The sequence below is a fragment of the Homarus americanus genome, unplaced genomic scaffold, assembly GCF_018991925.1.
Source record: "Homarus americanus isolate GMGI-L3 unplaced genomic scaffold, GMGI_Hamer_2.0 scaffold6317, whole genome shotgun sequence".
Lineage (NCBI taxonomy): Eukaryota > Metazoa > Arthropoda > Malacostraca > Decapoda > Nephropidae > Homarus > Homarus americanus.
The window spans coordinates 6,391,695-6,408,440 of NW_024730668.1; the positions used below are offsets into that span (position 1 = coordinate 6,391,695).

Here is a 16,746-nt window from a genome sequence, read left to right on the forward strand (position 1 = left end):
GGTTGGACAGATATATGAGCGATAGGGATTGGGTGTAAACAGGGTGGCCTAGTTGCCAATATGCCAGCTGCAGTTTCCTCCATTTTTACGTTCTTTTAACAATCAGGTATGCTGTGTTAAGCCAAGACACCTATGTCTACCCCTACTACTCACTTCCTCCCACCTGTTGTCCACCGAACGTTTTTCACCCGGTCTCTCTCTCTCTCTCCCCCACCTCCCTCGCCTACTCTAAAAACCACCAACATATTCGGCTGTCTGGTCATCTATACTAAGCTGCAAGTTTTAGCTGGGTCTACCTACGAGTCCTCCATGTGTCATACCTACAGTACATATCAGCTCATATCAGCTCCCCTAACTTAACTGGGAAACGTTTACTCCTTCCCCAGTGACGAGACAAACAAACTTTACAAACATTTATATACTTGTTATTCATATGACCATCGCCAGCACAAGTGGAATTTATAATAACTAAAGTCAATCATTATTGTACTAATGTGGTTTCTTGGTACTCCTGCTGGTTCTTTGTTAAAAATAAGTTGTTTTTGCGTATAATAGGAAAACTGTCACTGTTCGTTTTACCTACCCTCTACCATACTAAATTGATGACTATCTAATTAAATACTATTATCTTGAGCAAACTTTGCCTTGTATACGCTGGTGAAACTTCTGGTTGACTATGTTGCTGAATTATTAAGTAATCATAACACATACCATCTGGGAAGACCCTAATCTGTTCTCTGCTCACCATTTCCATATTATTATTTTTTCTTTGCATCCTGTTTAAATTATAATGTAATCAAATGCATGACTGTGGTAATGTAACTGAAACTTACAATTCAAATTCTTCATCATAGGTGGCTGGATCTTCTCTTATGACTCTTGTGCTTGACTTTATAGATTTGGGGAAGCATACTTTTGGGTGGAGCTGCACTTTAACAAAATATTCCAGAGGTAAATTACCAGGATTTTGATCATTCAACACCACATCCCGTGCCATGATGACCCTCACAGCCAAATGGTCTGAATCCTTGAAGAATGTCTGTAATAAATGCAATGACTGAAGATGAGACAAATAATAGAATTCTTCATTACTCAGATGTGAAGCGAGAAAGTGTTTGTGATATACCATCCAAGGATCAAGTGGTTTAGAACAATCTCACTAGCAAAGCCGCATATTTATACAATCTCACTAGCAAAGCCGCATATTTATAAAAGCATTGGGTAAGAACAACATATTCAGATGACTATAACAATGAATTAACAGAAAACTTTGTGAGTATTGCATTAATCTAAAGCTGCTTGACTATTTATTTCACAAAACAGTATAGATTTTATGATATATATATAGGTAAACCAATATTTGCGATGGGGTTGGGTCCCTAAAAACCCAATCGCAGGTCAAAATATCGTAAATCAGTTTCATTATAATATGGGGTTCAATAGGATACGTTCTTGGCTAATCAGACACCCACATGTACCACTGAAGAAAAAAAATCATAGAATAACGTACTACCAGCACTACTACACAGTTAAACAACACTCACCACATCATTAAGAACAAGTCTAGTTGTCATTACATGTCCTCTTCAAGGCTAAGGGGGCTCTTAAGGTGGAGTGGAGACATCAACCTGAGTCCCACATAGACTTTGGGGAATCTGAAGAGTGGGGACTGGAGGTGTAGCCTTCTTCATGGCCTTAAAGATGGTGAGCAAAACGCTTGCCAGACATTTTCAAAGTTACACTGCTCACTTCACAGTCACAAAAACACCATAATGATGATGGGGACTCAATTATTTTATGAAAATATGTAAGATAATGTTGTGATGGAGGTGTGGTCAAGCATTGGTGGTCTCATGTTACTGACCTGACCTGATCAATGTTAGGTGGAGGTGGGGTGGGTGGTTAGTGGTCTCATGACCTGAAGATGTCTTAAATAAAGACGAAAACTAAGTAGCACTATTTGCGGCCATCCAATGGGTGTACTGAATAAACTTTATTCACAACATCTGCTCTAATTGCGTTAGATAAATGAGTGAGAGGGAGGGAGAGGGACTGACCCTTCAAGAAAGCAGTCAATTGAGGGAGCAAGAGTCGCTCTGTCCCACCCTCACCGCCACCTCCTAACTATAGCGAAGAATATCTGTTCTAACAGTGTTAGAGAGAGAATTTGATACCATAATGATCCTGAATAAATGCTTCACAATACCATTTCAATAAAAGATTTTTAAACAAAATATGCCGACATAATATGAGGACGGGGACTCAATTATTTTATGAAAAATGTAAGAAATGTTAATACCAGAATCTATAAATTCAGTTCTAATAAAGTTAGACACACCATTTTTTCCTAAAATTATACTGAATATTTTATCTAAAAGAATGGACAGGTGCTTCCCCGCCTGGTCCCCGAGATATGCAGTTATCCAGAGATTGGAGCGCCTGCAACTGTCTAGCTTATACTACAAATGGGAAAGGCCAAGGGGTGACTTAACTGAGGACACTACTCAGCCGAGTGTCCATAACTAGAGCTGGCAGATGCCCACCCCATAAGGGGTCACACCTCGAGATTGAAGAAGCCACAATGCCAGAAAAATGTGAGGGCAAACTGTTTCGGAGTGAGAGTTGTGAACTCCTGGAACAATCTGCCATAAAGTGTTGTGACGGCACCGAGTGTGAGCTCTTTCAAGACAAGACTTGACCAATACTGGAGCGGGTTCAGGTACATTCAGGAGCCAATGCACGCCTAGCTAGTACTTGCCAAAAGTGCATGACAGAGACGCGATCGACTGCCCAAGCGGCTAACGAGCCGATCACAGGCAAAGAAGATAAGAGTAAAAGTAAAAATAAAAGTGTCTTCAGTATAAAGTCAGCCAATTAATGACTGGTCCTTGTCTTTTGGCATTATTGAAAGTAGTCATAAAACTAACTTCATTTTAATATATAATCTTTAATGAATGTTGGGTTATCATTATCACTGTAGTATTACTTTTGTTTCTCCCTCTTTCTTGGTACCATTAAATGCAACTGAACCCACAAACCTAGCCATCGCCATGATACTACCAAAGCATTTCACAGGCTAGCTTTGTTATATTCTGATATAAGACCTGGGTGGTGAGGCCTACCACGAATCTTGAAGGTTGTAAAGTAACATGAGGTTCCCAGGAAAGCCGAAGATCAGAACATAGTATCTAAGAGAATCTGTACAGCATAAGAAACTAAGAAGTAAAGTAATTAAAGGAATTTAAAATAAAATATAGAAAAATGTCGATAACAGAAAGAAACGTAACAGAAAACTAAAGTACACTTAGAAAATTACATAAAGTTTAAAGAAAAGATAAAAGAAAAGATAAATCTTATTCCCTCCCCCCGAAGTGCAGGCACCAGTCTGGCGGCTGCCTCTTATGAGGATTTATGAGAGTAGAGCAGCAAAATGCTGTACAGTTACCATATGATTTGATATTAAACAAAGAATAATTAAAACAAATATATTTATATTCTTACTCTAATGACAAGCAGACCTTTCTTGGGGAGTAACTCTTCATGTTGTTCATTGCATCGTTCGTGGTAGAAATGGGAAATGAGGGCATCTGTATTCATCTTCATAATCTCAAGGTGATTAAGAAGGGAAGTGTATTCTGTAGAAAAAAAAATTGGGTGTACTGTATTGTAAAGGTTAATATATAAAGTGTTCAGTATTTTAATATAAAAATATGCCACATCTTTTTAATTTTCTCAACTTGGCAAAAGTGCTATGGAAAAGTATGCGAGATATTGGTAAATACAGTACCTTCATTTTTAGCCTTATGGTGATCCAAACCTCCAGATTGAGGTGTAAAGAAGTTGAATGTTTCTTGTAATATTTTATACAGGGTTTCATAATACGCTCTCTCGCACTGAAACAAAGAGTAACATCATTATGGCCCAAACCTCCAGACTGAGGTGTGAAGATGTTGACTACAGGATTTCTTGTAATATTTTATACAGTGTTCTATAATATGCTCTCTAACAATATTAGAAGTTCCATATTTTCACCTCTGTAAACCCGACTGTATAAAGAATGGAAAGGTTTTGGCTGATTAAAATATTTCATTAAGTAATATGTTCAGTAAGAGAATGTTTTACACACCTTAGAATTATTAGCTACTTTGGTACAAAAAATCTTCAAAATCAATTTCCAGAATCTCCAGAGGTAATCTTGAAATTTGTTATCTTCGAGTCCATTGTGAAGAATGTTAAGGGAGGGGTCGAGCACCTCCTTCAACAGCTGTGAGGAGCTTCCACACTCACACGCTTCGTCAAGACACTTTTCAATAGTTGATTTCATCTGTTGAATTAAATAATGATGTTTTTTGTATGACAATTGTCAGAATTAAAAAGCATAATCAAAGCATAAATACCACACTTGCAAAAATCAATGTAATCTACAATAAACAAAAATATTTGAGAATTTTATCAATGCACCGCAAAACTAACCTCTTATAAAAAAAGAGAAAATCAGTAAATTATACAGTACTTAATATTAATTTGATATTAAACACATTTGATATTAAGCACACCGAGATAATGGGCAGAGAAAGACTGGTAGATGGAATGTATAATTCAGAGAAAGAACAAGTGAAGCATACTATCCATTTGTAACTTCTCCCCTGCCCCCATTACTCTTTGCCAACAGCCCTCTAACCACTCCATCCGTGTTTGTATGTTGAACACCCATGATGTAACACATTATCATATTTTCACTCACCTTTTATAGCATGTTTTTCATACCTTATAAATGATTGTATCCCTAAGCTCTTGGCTTTTGACTTTCATGTCATCTGCTTTGCTAAGAAACAATGTATCCACACTGGCTCGTATTTGGCTAACAAGGCTTGAGCCACCAGCTTGGCAGATTTTATGAACTTGTGAGTCAAAGCCAATGATTTCAAGTAGTCGTTCCATTTCCTTTTGAATGTGTTCAACATTCTGGGCTCCGACACAAACCTAAGAATGGAAACAGTTAATTGTATGTTAAAAACTACCAAAGAATTAATTTTATTTTATTGAGGTTAACTTTTTGTTGAAATAAAAGTGAATAAAGTAATAATAATATTCCGTAAATTATTTCACATCTTACCTTTTGGCAAATGAGATAACCCTTTGATGTTTCCTCAAGCATATCATCTGCTCTCTCACACAGAGCACCAACATAATATATACAGAGGGAATACATGTTTTCCAACATTATTTGAAGGAACTGTACACTTGAATCTGGATCAGGCCAAGCCAGCTTGTACCACCACACCTTCAACTGAAATGTGTATACACTTGAGGTTAAAACAGTTGATTGATTATGTACATCAGTGATTTTATTTTCCTTAATATCTCATTCATTATTTTTAACTTTCAAAAGTTAATATAAATAAATATAGTTCTGTGAAAATTAAAATAAGAACTGATTCCTATCATTTGGGAAGGCTATACTGTACTGGCCTTAAACTAAAATTTGACTTGATGATTAAAAGTTTCATAAGTAACTTTTCCAATAACATATTTTTAGAATGGAAGAACTACTGCATCAGCAATGTTTTCTGGGTGTGTTTCATTTAGTATATATCACCCTCAAGAAATTATATGATGGTCATCATCATAGGTAGCAGGTAGTAGGCAGCTACTAAACAGGGAGGTATTACCGCCTGGGATGATATTGGAAGCAAAATGTGTTGTCTACATGTAATGGTAGATCCTGCTGCCATGTGGCATCATGAAAATTATGACCAAGTCCCAGGTTGTTGATCTGACTTTCTGCCTCATTTACACACAATTGCAGGGTCTCAAGTGTTTCTCTTACTATGGCAACACAACATACATACATTGTTTCTCAATATTGATCTTTTTTTATTTTTTTATTTCTTTATGGTTCTTTATCATCATTATCATCATTCTTATTATTATTATTTTTATTATTACATTTTCGCCCCCCAGGCCCCGATGTGGGTCAGTGACCTGTGCCCGGGTGGGCTAATCCCTGTAAAAAAATAAATCAATCAATAAAAATAATAAGGCAAAGTTATTGAAGTTCCTGTTTTCCATCATTAAAGTCTTATCTACGTCAAAATTATTTCTAATAATAATAATAATTATAATAATAATAATAATAATAATAATAATAATAATAATAATAATATAATAATGATAGCTGGTCATTTGTTTCTCAAAAGCGTCAGTTTTTCTAAGGAATTCACTAGCGCCCGATACACTACCAAGTCAAAAACTTGAGAATAAATATAAATGCTGTACAGTGCTACATTTTATTGTAGTACAGTATTTCTTTATCACAAAAAGTGACAGTTTGACCATATCATTCATATACCCCTAAGTTTAGATTCTTCCTAAACCCTGTAATTCTCCATCACTGTAGCTGTCAAGGATTATAAACTTTAAAAAAAGGTCTTAAGTCGTTTCTTAAACTAAGTCAGCTGCTTCATGGATGCAGGGAACCAATTATACAATCTGGGTACTGTATAGGAAAAGGATCGGGCAGGCTCCTCAGGGCATGAAGGATCATCACTACTACACAAAATAACTTCAGAATGTATAGTCAGTAGGTTGGTCAAATACTTGGGCTCACCAAACATTAGTGTCTTAAAAGTCATTAGACAGAGTTTGACCTCTATCCCAGCTTTAACTAGAAGCCACTGTAATTAAATCAATAATGGGGTAGTGGAAGTCCTCGGTGGGAGAGCAAAACTAAGCCTGACAACCCTGTTTAACTTTCTTCAGTAAATAATTAGGTACTGTAGACAGACCATAAAGAGTTACAATAGTCAACCCGAGACAAAATAAGTGAATGTAATAGTGTCACAAGACACTATCTATCCAAAACTGTTCAACAACATATAGATTTCCAATATGAAAGTTGCAACTCTTAATTACTGAATTTATATGTTCTTTATTATTCAGTTTTGAGTCAAAGTTCACTCCAAGATTACAAATAGATTCGACAGGACTGAGTTGTACTTCCCCAAAGTTTAAAGAGCCAGAATCATCTGTGTCGTCTCCCCTCCTAATTCCTTGGATGACAATAATTTACGTTTTGCCGTCATTCAGTTGAAGTTTTTTTCCTAGTCATCCAAATCTTAATATCGGGCATCAAGGGTTTCATTATCTCCTCAACATTTATCATTTTTACACAAAGCTGTTGATCATCAGCATAGAAATGGTAGGCAACACCATGAGTATCCAGCAGAGATGCAAGACTACTGGTATAGACTGTAAACAGAAGTGATCCTGTGGGACTCCAAACTGCAAAGGGACCGGGTCTGAAATGGTTCTACCAACCATCACACATTGAGATTGGTCTGACAAATAAGACTCAAGCAGTGAGAGTGCATTCTCACAGACACCAAACGACCAAAGATCCTGAAGTAACAGATGATGATCTACTAGGTCAAAAGCTGCAGAGAGATCCAGCAAAACCCGAAGGGAGGACTTTCTTGTTATGAATTTTACATAAGGCAATTTCAGTTGAATGATGCTTCCTATAGGCTGACTGAACCAGAGGGCTTACTCCATCTCTCTTTAACAGAGGAAGTAAGTGATTCAGCATAGGACTCTCTGTGATCTTTGATAAGAATGAGAGATTAAAGACCAAACGATAATTTGACATATTTTCAGTATCATGATCAGGTTTCTTAAAAAGTAGACGCAATAAATCCTGTTTCTCAGGTAGCACAAAATTGCCCCCTGTAAAACATTTATTTGTGACTTACAAAGAAAGTCTGCAGCATGTTCGTAAGCGAGTGGTACCTTAGACACATTTATAGGATCTACGCGACATAAAGTCTTCTTTGAGTCGGTGATTTAGCGCAGAGAGTTGTTCATCTCAACAGGACAAAGCGGTGAAAAGTGAGGTTATGGCGTAACTCGGCTGAAAGAGTAAGGTTATGGCGTAACTAAGCTGAAAGAGTGAGGTTATGGCATAACTCGGCTGAAAGAGTGAGGTTATGGCATAACTCGGCTGAAAGAGTGAGGTTATGGCATAACTCGGCTGAAATTCAACTGAAAATTCCGAAATAAAAAAAACACCTTCAAGGTCATTTCTTGTATGTGATATCATTGCCATAAAAAAAGTCAAGGAAAAATCTGAGGCAAGCTGAGCATCTGAAGTGGAAGAAGGCATAGTAGTTCCAGACCTCTGGCCAAACAGCCCATTCATAACCGCATACGAATTTTTCTGATCACTGTCACAAGAGGCAACTGTACTTTACTTATGTTGTATTCAACTTTGCCTACCCACACTGAACAAACAACAGCCCTGTGCACAGTCATATACTCTGATCTAGTGTGGTCTGTTCGCCTCCTACACCACTCTCGTTCAGCACTTCAATGATCCTCACGAAGAGAACTTAAAGATGAGTCATACCATGAAGAGTCATCTCGTGCTTTAATTTCCTTCGTGACCTTTGGACAATAACGGTCTGAAATGGACTGGAAGATATCATTATGTAATTTAACCATCTCATCAGAGGACAAAACAGTTCAAAGAATGATCGACTTCCTCATCAATTATGGTCTGGTCAATGTCTCTTTATTTCCCGAAAGTAATTGTTTTACTGTAAGAAGGGTGGGGGGGGGGGGGGTCTTGGGACAATAGAACCAAAAGTAACCAAAGCATGATCAGAGCCTGTTGGATCGATCAGGTCAACTGCAACATCTAATTTAAGAGACAAAACTAGGTCTAGAGTGTGTCCATGGAGATGTGTTGGTTTGGACATGATACGTGATTGACAAATTGTTAAGATAGAGAATTTCCAAGAACTGAGAGGAAAAAGGTCTCAGAGATGGGATGTCAACCCAATAACTGAAGTAACCACGGATCAAACACCGCCCATTCTTTCCCGAGTCTCAAGAAACAAGCCAAATTGATCCATGGACTATTTGTCTTCCCCGCGCTTCGATATGTTTCCAGAACACCAGCTGATACCACTGCAGTAACCAATCACATTTTAGAATTGAAAAATTACGTAACAACAATCACGCCCCAATACGAATTGATATAATGCCTTTCACAGCTGCGGAGCGACATATTTCTCGAAACTCTCTTCTCCCTCTTCAACGTGTCAACCAGAGCTTTCTGCTGTCTCATCACGGCCAGCTAACTTACACGAAGCCACACTTATGTGTATTATTCTCTTAAGTCTAGGGACGTGATAGCCTTAGATACAAACTTAGTGTAGTAATTGTGTGTCCTACCTGCGAACTTTCCCAATCAATACTTATACTAGACACGACATTTATTTCCTTGGCCAGTGATCTTACCAAACGTTACTTGCAATACTCCGATTGAGACCATCAGTGTGCTCTTATTCATTTTTCTGTTTTACTGTGATTTATCAGTGAATTTTATGTAACTTTTGGTGTGTTTACTTGTTTATAAATATTGATGGTACGGTTTACAAAACAGCGATCACCAGAAGGAAATGTGCGATTTGGTTTAAATTTTTGGTACACACTATCAGCATGATATTAAACAGAAATGGAAACGACAATGCATTGAACCTACTAGAACCTAGTAGAACCTGACCTAACAAACCCAACCTATTAGGTAAGGTTCTAGTAGGTTCTCTGTATTATCGTGCTCATATATATGTTTAATATTATACCATTAGTGTTTACAAATGTTTTTAACCAAATCGCAGATTTACTTTTGATGGTAGATGGAAACCCAACCAAACTAACCCCCTGACCCAACGAAAGTAAGCAAAAGAACCTTGATACGTAATTCTAAACTTAATAAAGATCCGCAATTATTTTATTAAAAGGATCAGGAGTAATGGAACACAATTTATACAGTTGGAAAGGAAGGAACAAAGACGGCGGGAGGGGAATTAGGTGAAGCCGGACTGACTACGGTGAGAAAATGATTATGACGTTAATGCACCAAGAGGCGTAATTTTAATGCCGTAACATCAGTGTTCGCCGCGCTTTTACCCAGTAATTTCCCACTCCCTCCATGCCCTTCCCACCTACAAGGAATTTTAAATTGTAGAATAGAGTAAATAAAAAAAATCCTAAAAAATAGAGAAAATTATAATAAAGTTGTCGTTTCTTTTAATATCCTTAAAATCATTAAAGCAATAAGTACAGCAAACATATAGAAAATCAACAAACAACTTCGAGTGATAGCTGTGTTGTAAGCACTTACAATATTAATTTTAAGTATAATTATAAGAAAATTACTATCTGCTTAATTACCCTTCATAAATGATTTCCGGGCCTAGTAACTATATTACATATATTATTCATAATTTGTTCACGATTGGAATTTATGGTTAACATTTTTGCGTAATCTTACTTTTGAGTGTTTAAAAAGTTCGGTATTTCCTTTCACTAAATTACATTATTAACCATAGATTATATCCCGTGACAAGAGGTATTCACGGAAGGCCTGTTGGACCATTAGGAAAGCAGTGCCCAGGCAGCCACCCTCAGTAAAGGCTAGTACAAACACACCGGTAACATGCATAACTCTCAATACTGTGCCAGGGGTTCAGATCTTGCTTGGCCCGTACACACATGAGATGGATTTTACGTAGAGTGAACCTGCCAAACACCACAGATTTTCCTCCGGGTACTCGGATTTTTTACTCGACTAACTCTGAACAGTACAATAAAATTCAAAACAAAAAATAAACCAACTGTAAGGCATTCAAACTCCAAGAGTCCTATGACTCCACCACTGCCTCACTAGGTGTCCTATGACTCCACCACTGCCTCACTAGGTGTCCTATGACCCCACCACTGCCTCACTAGGTGTCCTATGACTCCACCACTGCCTCACTAGGTGTCCTATGACTCTAGCACTGCCTCACTAGGTGTCCTATGACTCCACCACTGCCTCACTAGGTGTCCTATGACCCCACCACTGCCTCACTAGGTGTCCTATGACTCCACCACTGCCTCACTAGGTGTCCTATGACTCCACCACTGCCTCACTAGGTGTCCCATGACCCCACCACTGCCTCACCTACACTACCACCTATGACCCCACCACTGCCTCACTAGGTGTCCCATGACCCCACCACTGCCCCCACTAGGGTGTCCTAGGGGGTGTCCTATGACCCCACCACTGCCTCACTAGGTGTCCTATGACTCCACCACTGCCTCACTAGGTGTCCTATGACCCACCACTGCCCTCACTAGGTCCCATGACTCTATGACTCCACCACTGCCTCACCAGGTTTCCTATGACTCCACCACTGGTGTCCCATGACTCCACCACTGCCTCACTAGGTGTCCTATGACTCTAGCACTGCCCCTCACTATGACTCCACCACTGCCTCACCAGGTGTCCCATGACTCCACCACTCACCAGGTGTCCTATGACTCTAGCACTGCCTCACTATGACTCCACCACTGCCTCACTAGGGTGTCCTATGACTCCACCACTGCCCCACCAGGGTGTCCTATGACTCTAGCAATGCCTCACTATGACTCCACCACTGCCTCACTAGGTGTCCTATGACTCCACCACTGCCTCACTAGGTGTCCTATGACTCTAGCACTGCCTCACTATGACTCCACCACTGCCTCACTAGGTGTCCTATGACTCCACCACTGCCTCACTAGGTGTCCTATGACTCTAGCACTGCCTCACTATGACTCTAGCACTGCCTCACTAGGTATCCTATGACTCCACCACTGCCTCACTATGACTCTAGTGCTACTCTTCAAGTGTCCTACTACACTTGTAACTTCGTACAAATAAACTTGTGAAGTATTTGACTTGTTTGTTTTCACAACACTACCTTTACAGAATGGTCTTTCTTAAATCCAATGTCTTAATTGGGTCCTTATAGAATCAGATTTCTGAGGTCATATTGTATTTAAATAATGATGGAACAATAACCCACATACTTACACTATGAAAGATGGCAGTTGTCTCTAATGAAGAGTGGCTGAAGCTGTTGTGTTGGTCTATGGGAGTAAAATTATCCCTCTGCAGTGCCTCCCACACCTGTTCACGGGCTAGATGATTGGTGAAGTGGATCCAGCTCTGTACACCAGGAATGAACCACTGGTAGTACTGGTCAATACCTGTCTTCACCTTTACCACAAGTGGAAGGCCCAAGTCTTGTCTATAAAAGAGCAAATTTACTTTTATATGATTCATAACTCTTCATTGGTAATGAATCTTAAAAAGTGTTAAATAATAATATCAACAGTAGTTTATATGACCAGTGAACTAAATATGATTAAGGAACACTACATATTATTTGGCACCTATCCGCGAGAAGAATTCGCCAGTGGCTAACGTTACAACACATAAACTTCAGTCAGTATATGTATGTACATTGAGAAAGGTGAGAGTTAGGAAGCATAGAGACTCTTAAACAAAGGTATAATTGGGGAAGATTAATTTTGCCTTGGAAAGGGAATGTTTAACTCTTGGCTTCACAAATATTTTGTCCTACCTAAGCATCTGTAGGCCTAAATTATCTTGTAAGGACTTAGCTTTAATGTGGAGATGAGATAGGATTGGATGGCCCAGGATGGAAGTGATGAACTAGGATGGATGTGCATAGGTGTTTTCAGGATGGAGACTTGTTCAGGAGAGAGAGACTGTGCCAAAATTTAGATGTACAGTCATAATCCAAAGTTTCGACACCCCCCTGGCTTGGTGTTCGCCAAGGCCAGGGTTGAGGTAAGGCTGGGTGATCGGACGCAGACATTCCACCATCACAACACTCCGAGACTCACTGCACACGAGCATGGAAAGAATTTTATACGAATTTTGACATGACATGTACTTGCATAACAAAATTTAATTCATAACATTATTGGCACACATAACAATAGCAAGTTAGGAGTGAGGCATGCATTGGCCTCACCTTGTCGACTGACCGCTCACTCCCTCTTGACGAAATTCGGCCGCCGGCCACCCTTGAAATATGCTGCCATGATGATTCATGTGTAATACGAGGACTCGCATCAAGTGGTTCCAAGCGAGTGTTTTGGGACCGGGCAAAGTTTTTCATGCTCCAATCTTAACATGTTATTGTTATGTATGGCAACAATGTTATGAATGCATTTGTTATGCAAGTTGATGCCATGTCAAAGTTCGTAATAAGTTCCTTCCTGTGCTCGTGTGCTATGAGTCTCAGAGTGTTGTGGTGGTGGAATGTGAACCTCATCATAGTAGTGCCGTCCGATCACCCAGCCTTACCTCAACCCTGGCACTGGCGAACACCCAGCCAGGGGGGTGTCGAAACTTTGGATTGTGACTGTACATGTTATTATAAAACAAACAGGATGTCTCCCATTTAAATGCAAATCTTAAGATCTGGGTTAACTATATTTAAAATTATAGTGTAGTCACTCATGTATCATTATATCAGCCTCTAATTTTTTTTAGGGCAGCATGTAAAGTCCTGCCTTAATGGCGTCTTTGTCCGACCTCACACTCACTTACAAGCTGCCACAGAATAAAGGGACAGCAACACATTCAAGTGTTCATATTACCTCCAAAAATTGTCAATGAGGCTGGTATAATGATATAAATGATATCTACTGAATCACACAGTATTAAGCATATTATTTTCCTTTAGTGCTCACAAGAGAGGATGCAAACAATCTTCCTGCAAATGAGAAAAGACAGCTTGACACAGTGCTGACAAATATTACATTCTCAGAGGAGTGTATTAGGAACAAATTGTTCAAGCTAAAGGTCCATAAGAACCTTGACCCTGACAGCGTGCATCACGTGGTGTTAAGAAAATTGTGCATCGAGGTTGCTGAGCTCTTTAAAATACTGTTCTGCAAATGCATAAATGAGCGAAAGGTTCCCAGTGACTTGAAAATAAAATATGTGAGTCCCATATTCATATAGGGAGATTATTACTCAATAAATAATTCAAAACTGGTGAGCTTGACCACCAGTGTGTAAAGTACTAGACATAGCATTATACGAGATACCATGATGAAACCTCTACTACGAAACAACCTTGTAAAGGAATACCAGCACGGGTTTATGCTGGGACAGTCCTGCTTGCCGCAATTGTTTAAGGTGCTGGATGTTTGGAATCAGAACCTTGAACATGGTGGCAATATCAACAATAGAGATTTGGATTTGCCAAGATTTTCTAAAAAATACCCATGAAATGCTAAGTTTAAATTGGAAAGATACGGAATTCAGGGAAGTATCCTAGAATAAATCCGAGACTTTCTTCATGAGCACAAGAAGTGTGTGGTGATTAATAGCATAAATTCGTTGTGTGTACCCGCGACAAGCAGGGCACACCAGGGGAGTGTACTGGCCCCGTTGTTGTTTGTTTGTTTCGCAAGAAACATGTCAAAAGCTGTACACTCCGCCATACAAATATTCGTGGATGATGCCAAGATATTAGGGAAAATTAAGAACTAAACGAACTCTGTCAACTTCAGGAGTGGTCGAAAGAATGGCTGTTAAGATTCAATGTTACGAAATATAAGAGGCTGCACCGAGGTTGTACTGTGGGGTATGTTTTGTTTGGTTCACTCAGGATGAGATGGAGAAAGGAAACTCACAATGTGCTCTCTGTATACATGTTGTATTGGATGTACAATGCAGTTTGGTGCTGGTGTCACGTGCCTGTAGCGCTCGGGAACTCGCATAGCGTGAGGCATATGTTCACGCCTACATTTCATACAAGCTATTAATAAATTGTTAATTGTACTTATATTATTATTGTTCTTAGTTACTTAGGTTAATTGTATATTTATGTATGTTATTTATATGCATCATTGTCTTACTCTGTTAAGTCAACTCAAGAGTAATATTAATTAATTATATAAAATATCCAGCAAATGTCCTGAATCACGTGATATGAGACGCTCCTCCACGGCGTGGGCACGCTTCGGCAGTAGCGAAAAACCCGTGGCATAGGTTAGACGTGTCCATTCGTTCTCTAGCCTTGACCCTTGTCTAGTGCTTTATCCAGTCTTCTGCAATGCCCTAGGGGTATCAGGTATTAGTGACACGTTTAGTTAGGCCTAGGAAGGGATCCTGGTGGTAAGGTATCTCCTGTTTGGTAGGGATAATCATTTTGTAGTGATTGTTGTATATATATATTTCGTATGTCTTGTGTAATATAGTAATGTTAAGTAATATTTGTTTGGTCTAACTCCTTACAGCATATTTTCGCCCTTCCGGCATCACTCTTATTTTATTATACACTTACTTATTCCCTTAAATTCATGTTTGCTAGTCATTACTCCCTTTAGAACATAAATTGAATTAATTAATTATCTTCCCTTTTGTGATTCACTTATTTCAACTGTTCTTACTTTTTCAAGTACATTTAGTTGAGTAGGTTTTTGGTGAGGATAATTATTGCCGTGTTCCCTATTTGTTCCTTTATTTGTTAATAACTTGGGGTAGGATTCACTCCCCAAGTATAAAGGGTAGTGGGATCGTGACACTGGGAAGTGGCAGCGTAGTTACAAGCGTGATGTAGAGAGAGCTGGTTGGTGAGGGTGCTCAGAGGAGGACAACTTGTGGGTCGCCACGCTCGCCGGCGGGAGCGAGGGCCGCCAGGCAGTGGTGGGGAGGAGGTGGTGTAGCTTGCTGCGGCTGTAGCTAGAAGAAGAGAGGTAGGTCACCACGAGGTCAGGTCTTATATAGCGGAGGTAGGAGTGGCTTAGTAGTTGACCTCCGTCACGTAAGGCGGCGCTGGTTGACCTAGACCACAAGCATACACTGGGGAATTCGCGGGGTCGGCTACTCAGCGACAAAAGCGTTTGTAGGGGAGGGATCCACTACAATACTCCCTCCTTCCCTCCAGGCGGTGTAGGAGACTTGTTGTCTACAGGATTGCATGGCACATGTGAGGCAGAACGGGCGGTGCATGCCACATGTGAGCCATAACGGCGAGGGCGTGGATGAGCCGGCCGCTAGAGGAAACAACTGTCTAGATACACAACATCTGTGGGAGTAGAGAGGGAGAAAAAGGGTGTGTGGAGGCGATGAATGTTGTGCTTCACTCGCGACAGGTACAGAGTCGTCAGATGCGCCTGCTGGGGTGTGTGGGTCTGGGTCAGGAGCAGGGGCTGCGTCAGCAGAAGCGGATGAGGGCTCGTGACAGCAGCTGGGTCCACGACAGCAGCAGGGTGCAGGACAGTAGCAGGGGAGTACCTGAGGGAGAAAAGAGGGGTGTGTGGGTCCGCGGCAGGGGGTACTGCTGGGCCGGGGCGGCGTCTGAGACAGGACGGGTGTGTTGGGGTCGGTAGGACGTGGTGCTTGGGGCAGGAAGAGGAGCGGCTGTCTGCTTAGAGTCGCAGAGCTGCTCTAGGGTGTCTAACCTGCGGTGTAGAGACAGTAGTTGTAGAGCCGATGAGAACTGCTTCTGTGTGGATAAGCCAGTCTTCCATGTTGCTTGAAGACTGGGAGAGTGATCGGTTTCTCCTCCATCCTGTGTGAGTGCGAATCTCCGGGGTCACCATTTGTGGGGTTAGTGATATTTGGGTTCACACTCAGGATGGGATGGAGAAAGGAAACTCACAATGTGCTCTCTGTATACATATTGTATTGGATGTACAGTGCAGCTTGGTGCTGGTGCTGGTAGGAGGCAGCATGGTTACAAGCGTGATGTAGAGAGAGCTGGTTGGTGAGGGTGCTCAGAGGACAAGCTTGTGGGTCGCCATGCTCGCCGGCGGGAGCGAGGGCCGCCAGGCAGCAGCGGCGGAGGAGGTGGTGTAGCTTGCTGCGGCTGCTAAGAAGAGGTAGGT

General features: G+C 40.4%; 1 protein-coding gene across 3 annotated transcripts in view; it reads right to left on the reverse strand.

Annotated features, from left to right (window-relative positions):
* Positions 1-16,746, reverse strand: part of LOC121867220 (protein unc-13 homolog 4B-like) — a 205,390-nt gene that overhangs the window by 24,264 nt on the left and 164,380 nt on the right. For 2 of the 3 annotated variants that reach the window (XM_042367065.1, XM_042367064.1), the window contains 7 exons: positions 11,903-12,119; positions 5,117-5,290; positions 4,768-4,983; positions 4,127-4,324; positions 3,788-3,893; positions 3,502-3,635; positions 834-1,039 (listed from right to left, as the gene is read on the reverse strand). In XM_042367065.1, coding sequence (XP_042222999.1) covers positions 834-1,039; positions 3,502-3,635; positions 3,788-3,893; positions 4,127-4,324; positions 4,768-4,983; positions 5,117-5,290; positions 11,903-12,119 — 1,251 coding nt within the window. The remainder of the gene's footprint in view (positions 1-833; positions 1,040-3,501; positions 3,636-3,787; positions 3,894-4,126; positions 4,325-4,767; positions 4,984-5,116; positions 5,291-11,902; positions 12,120-16,746) is intronic. The other variant, XM_042367066.1, reaches the window with a different exon arrangement.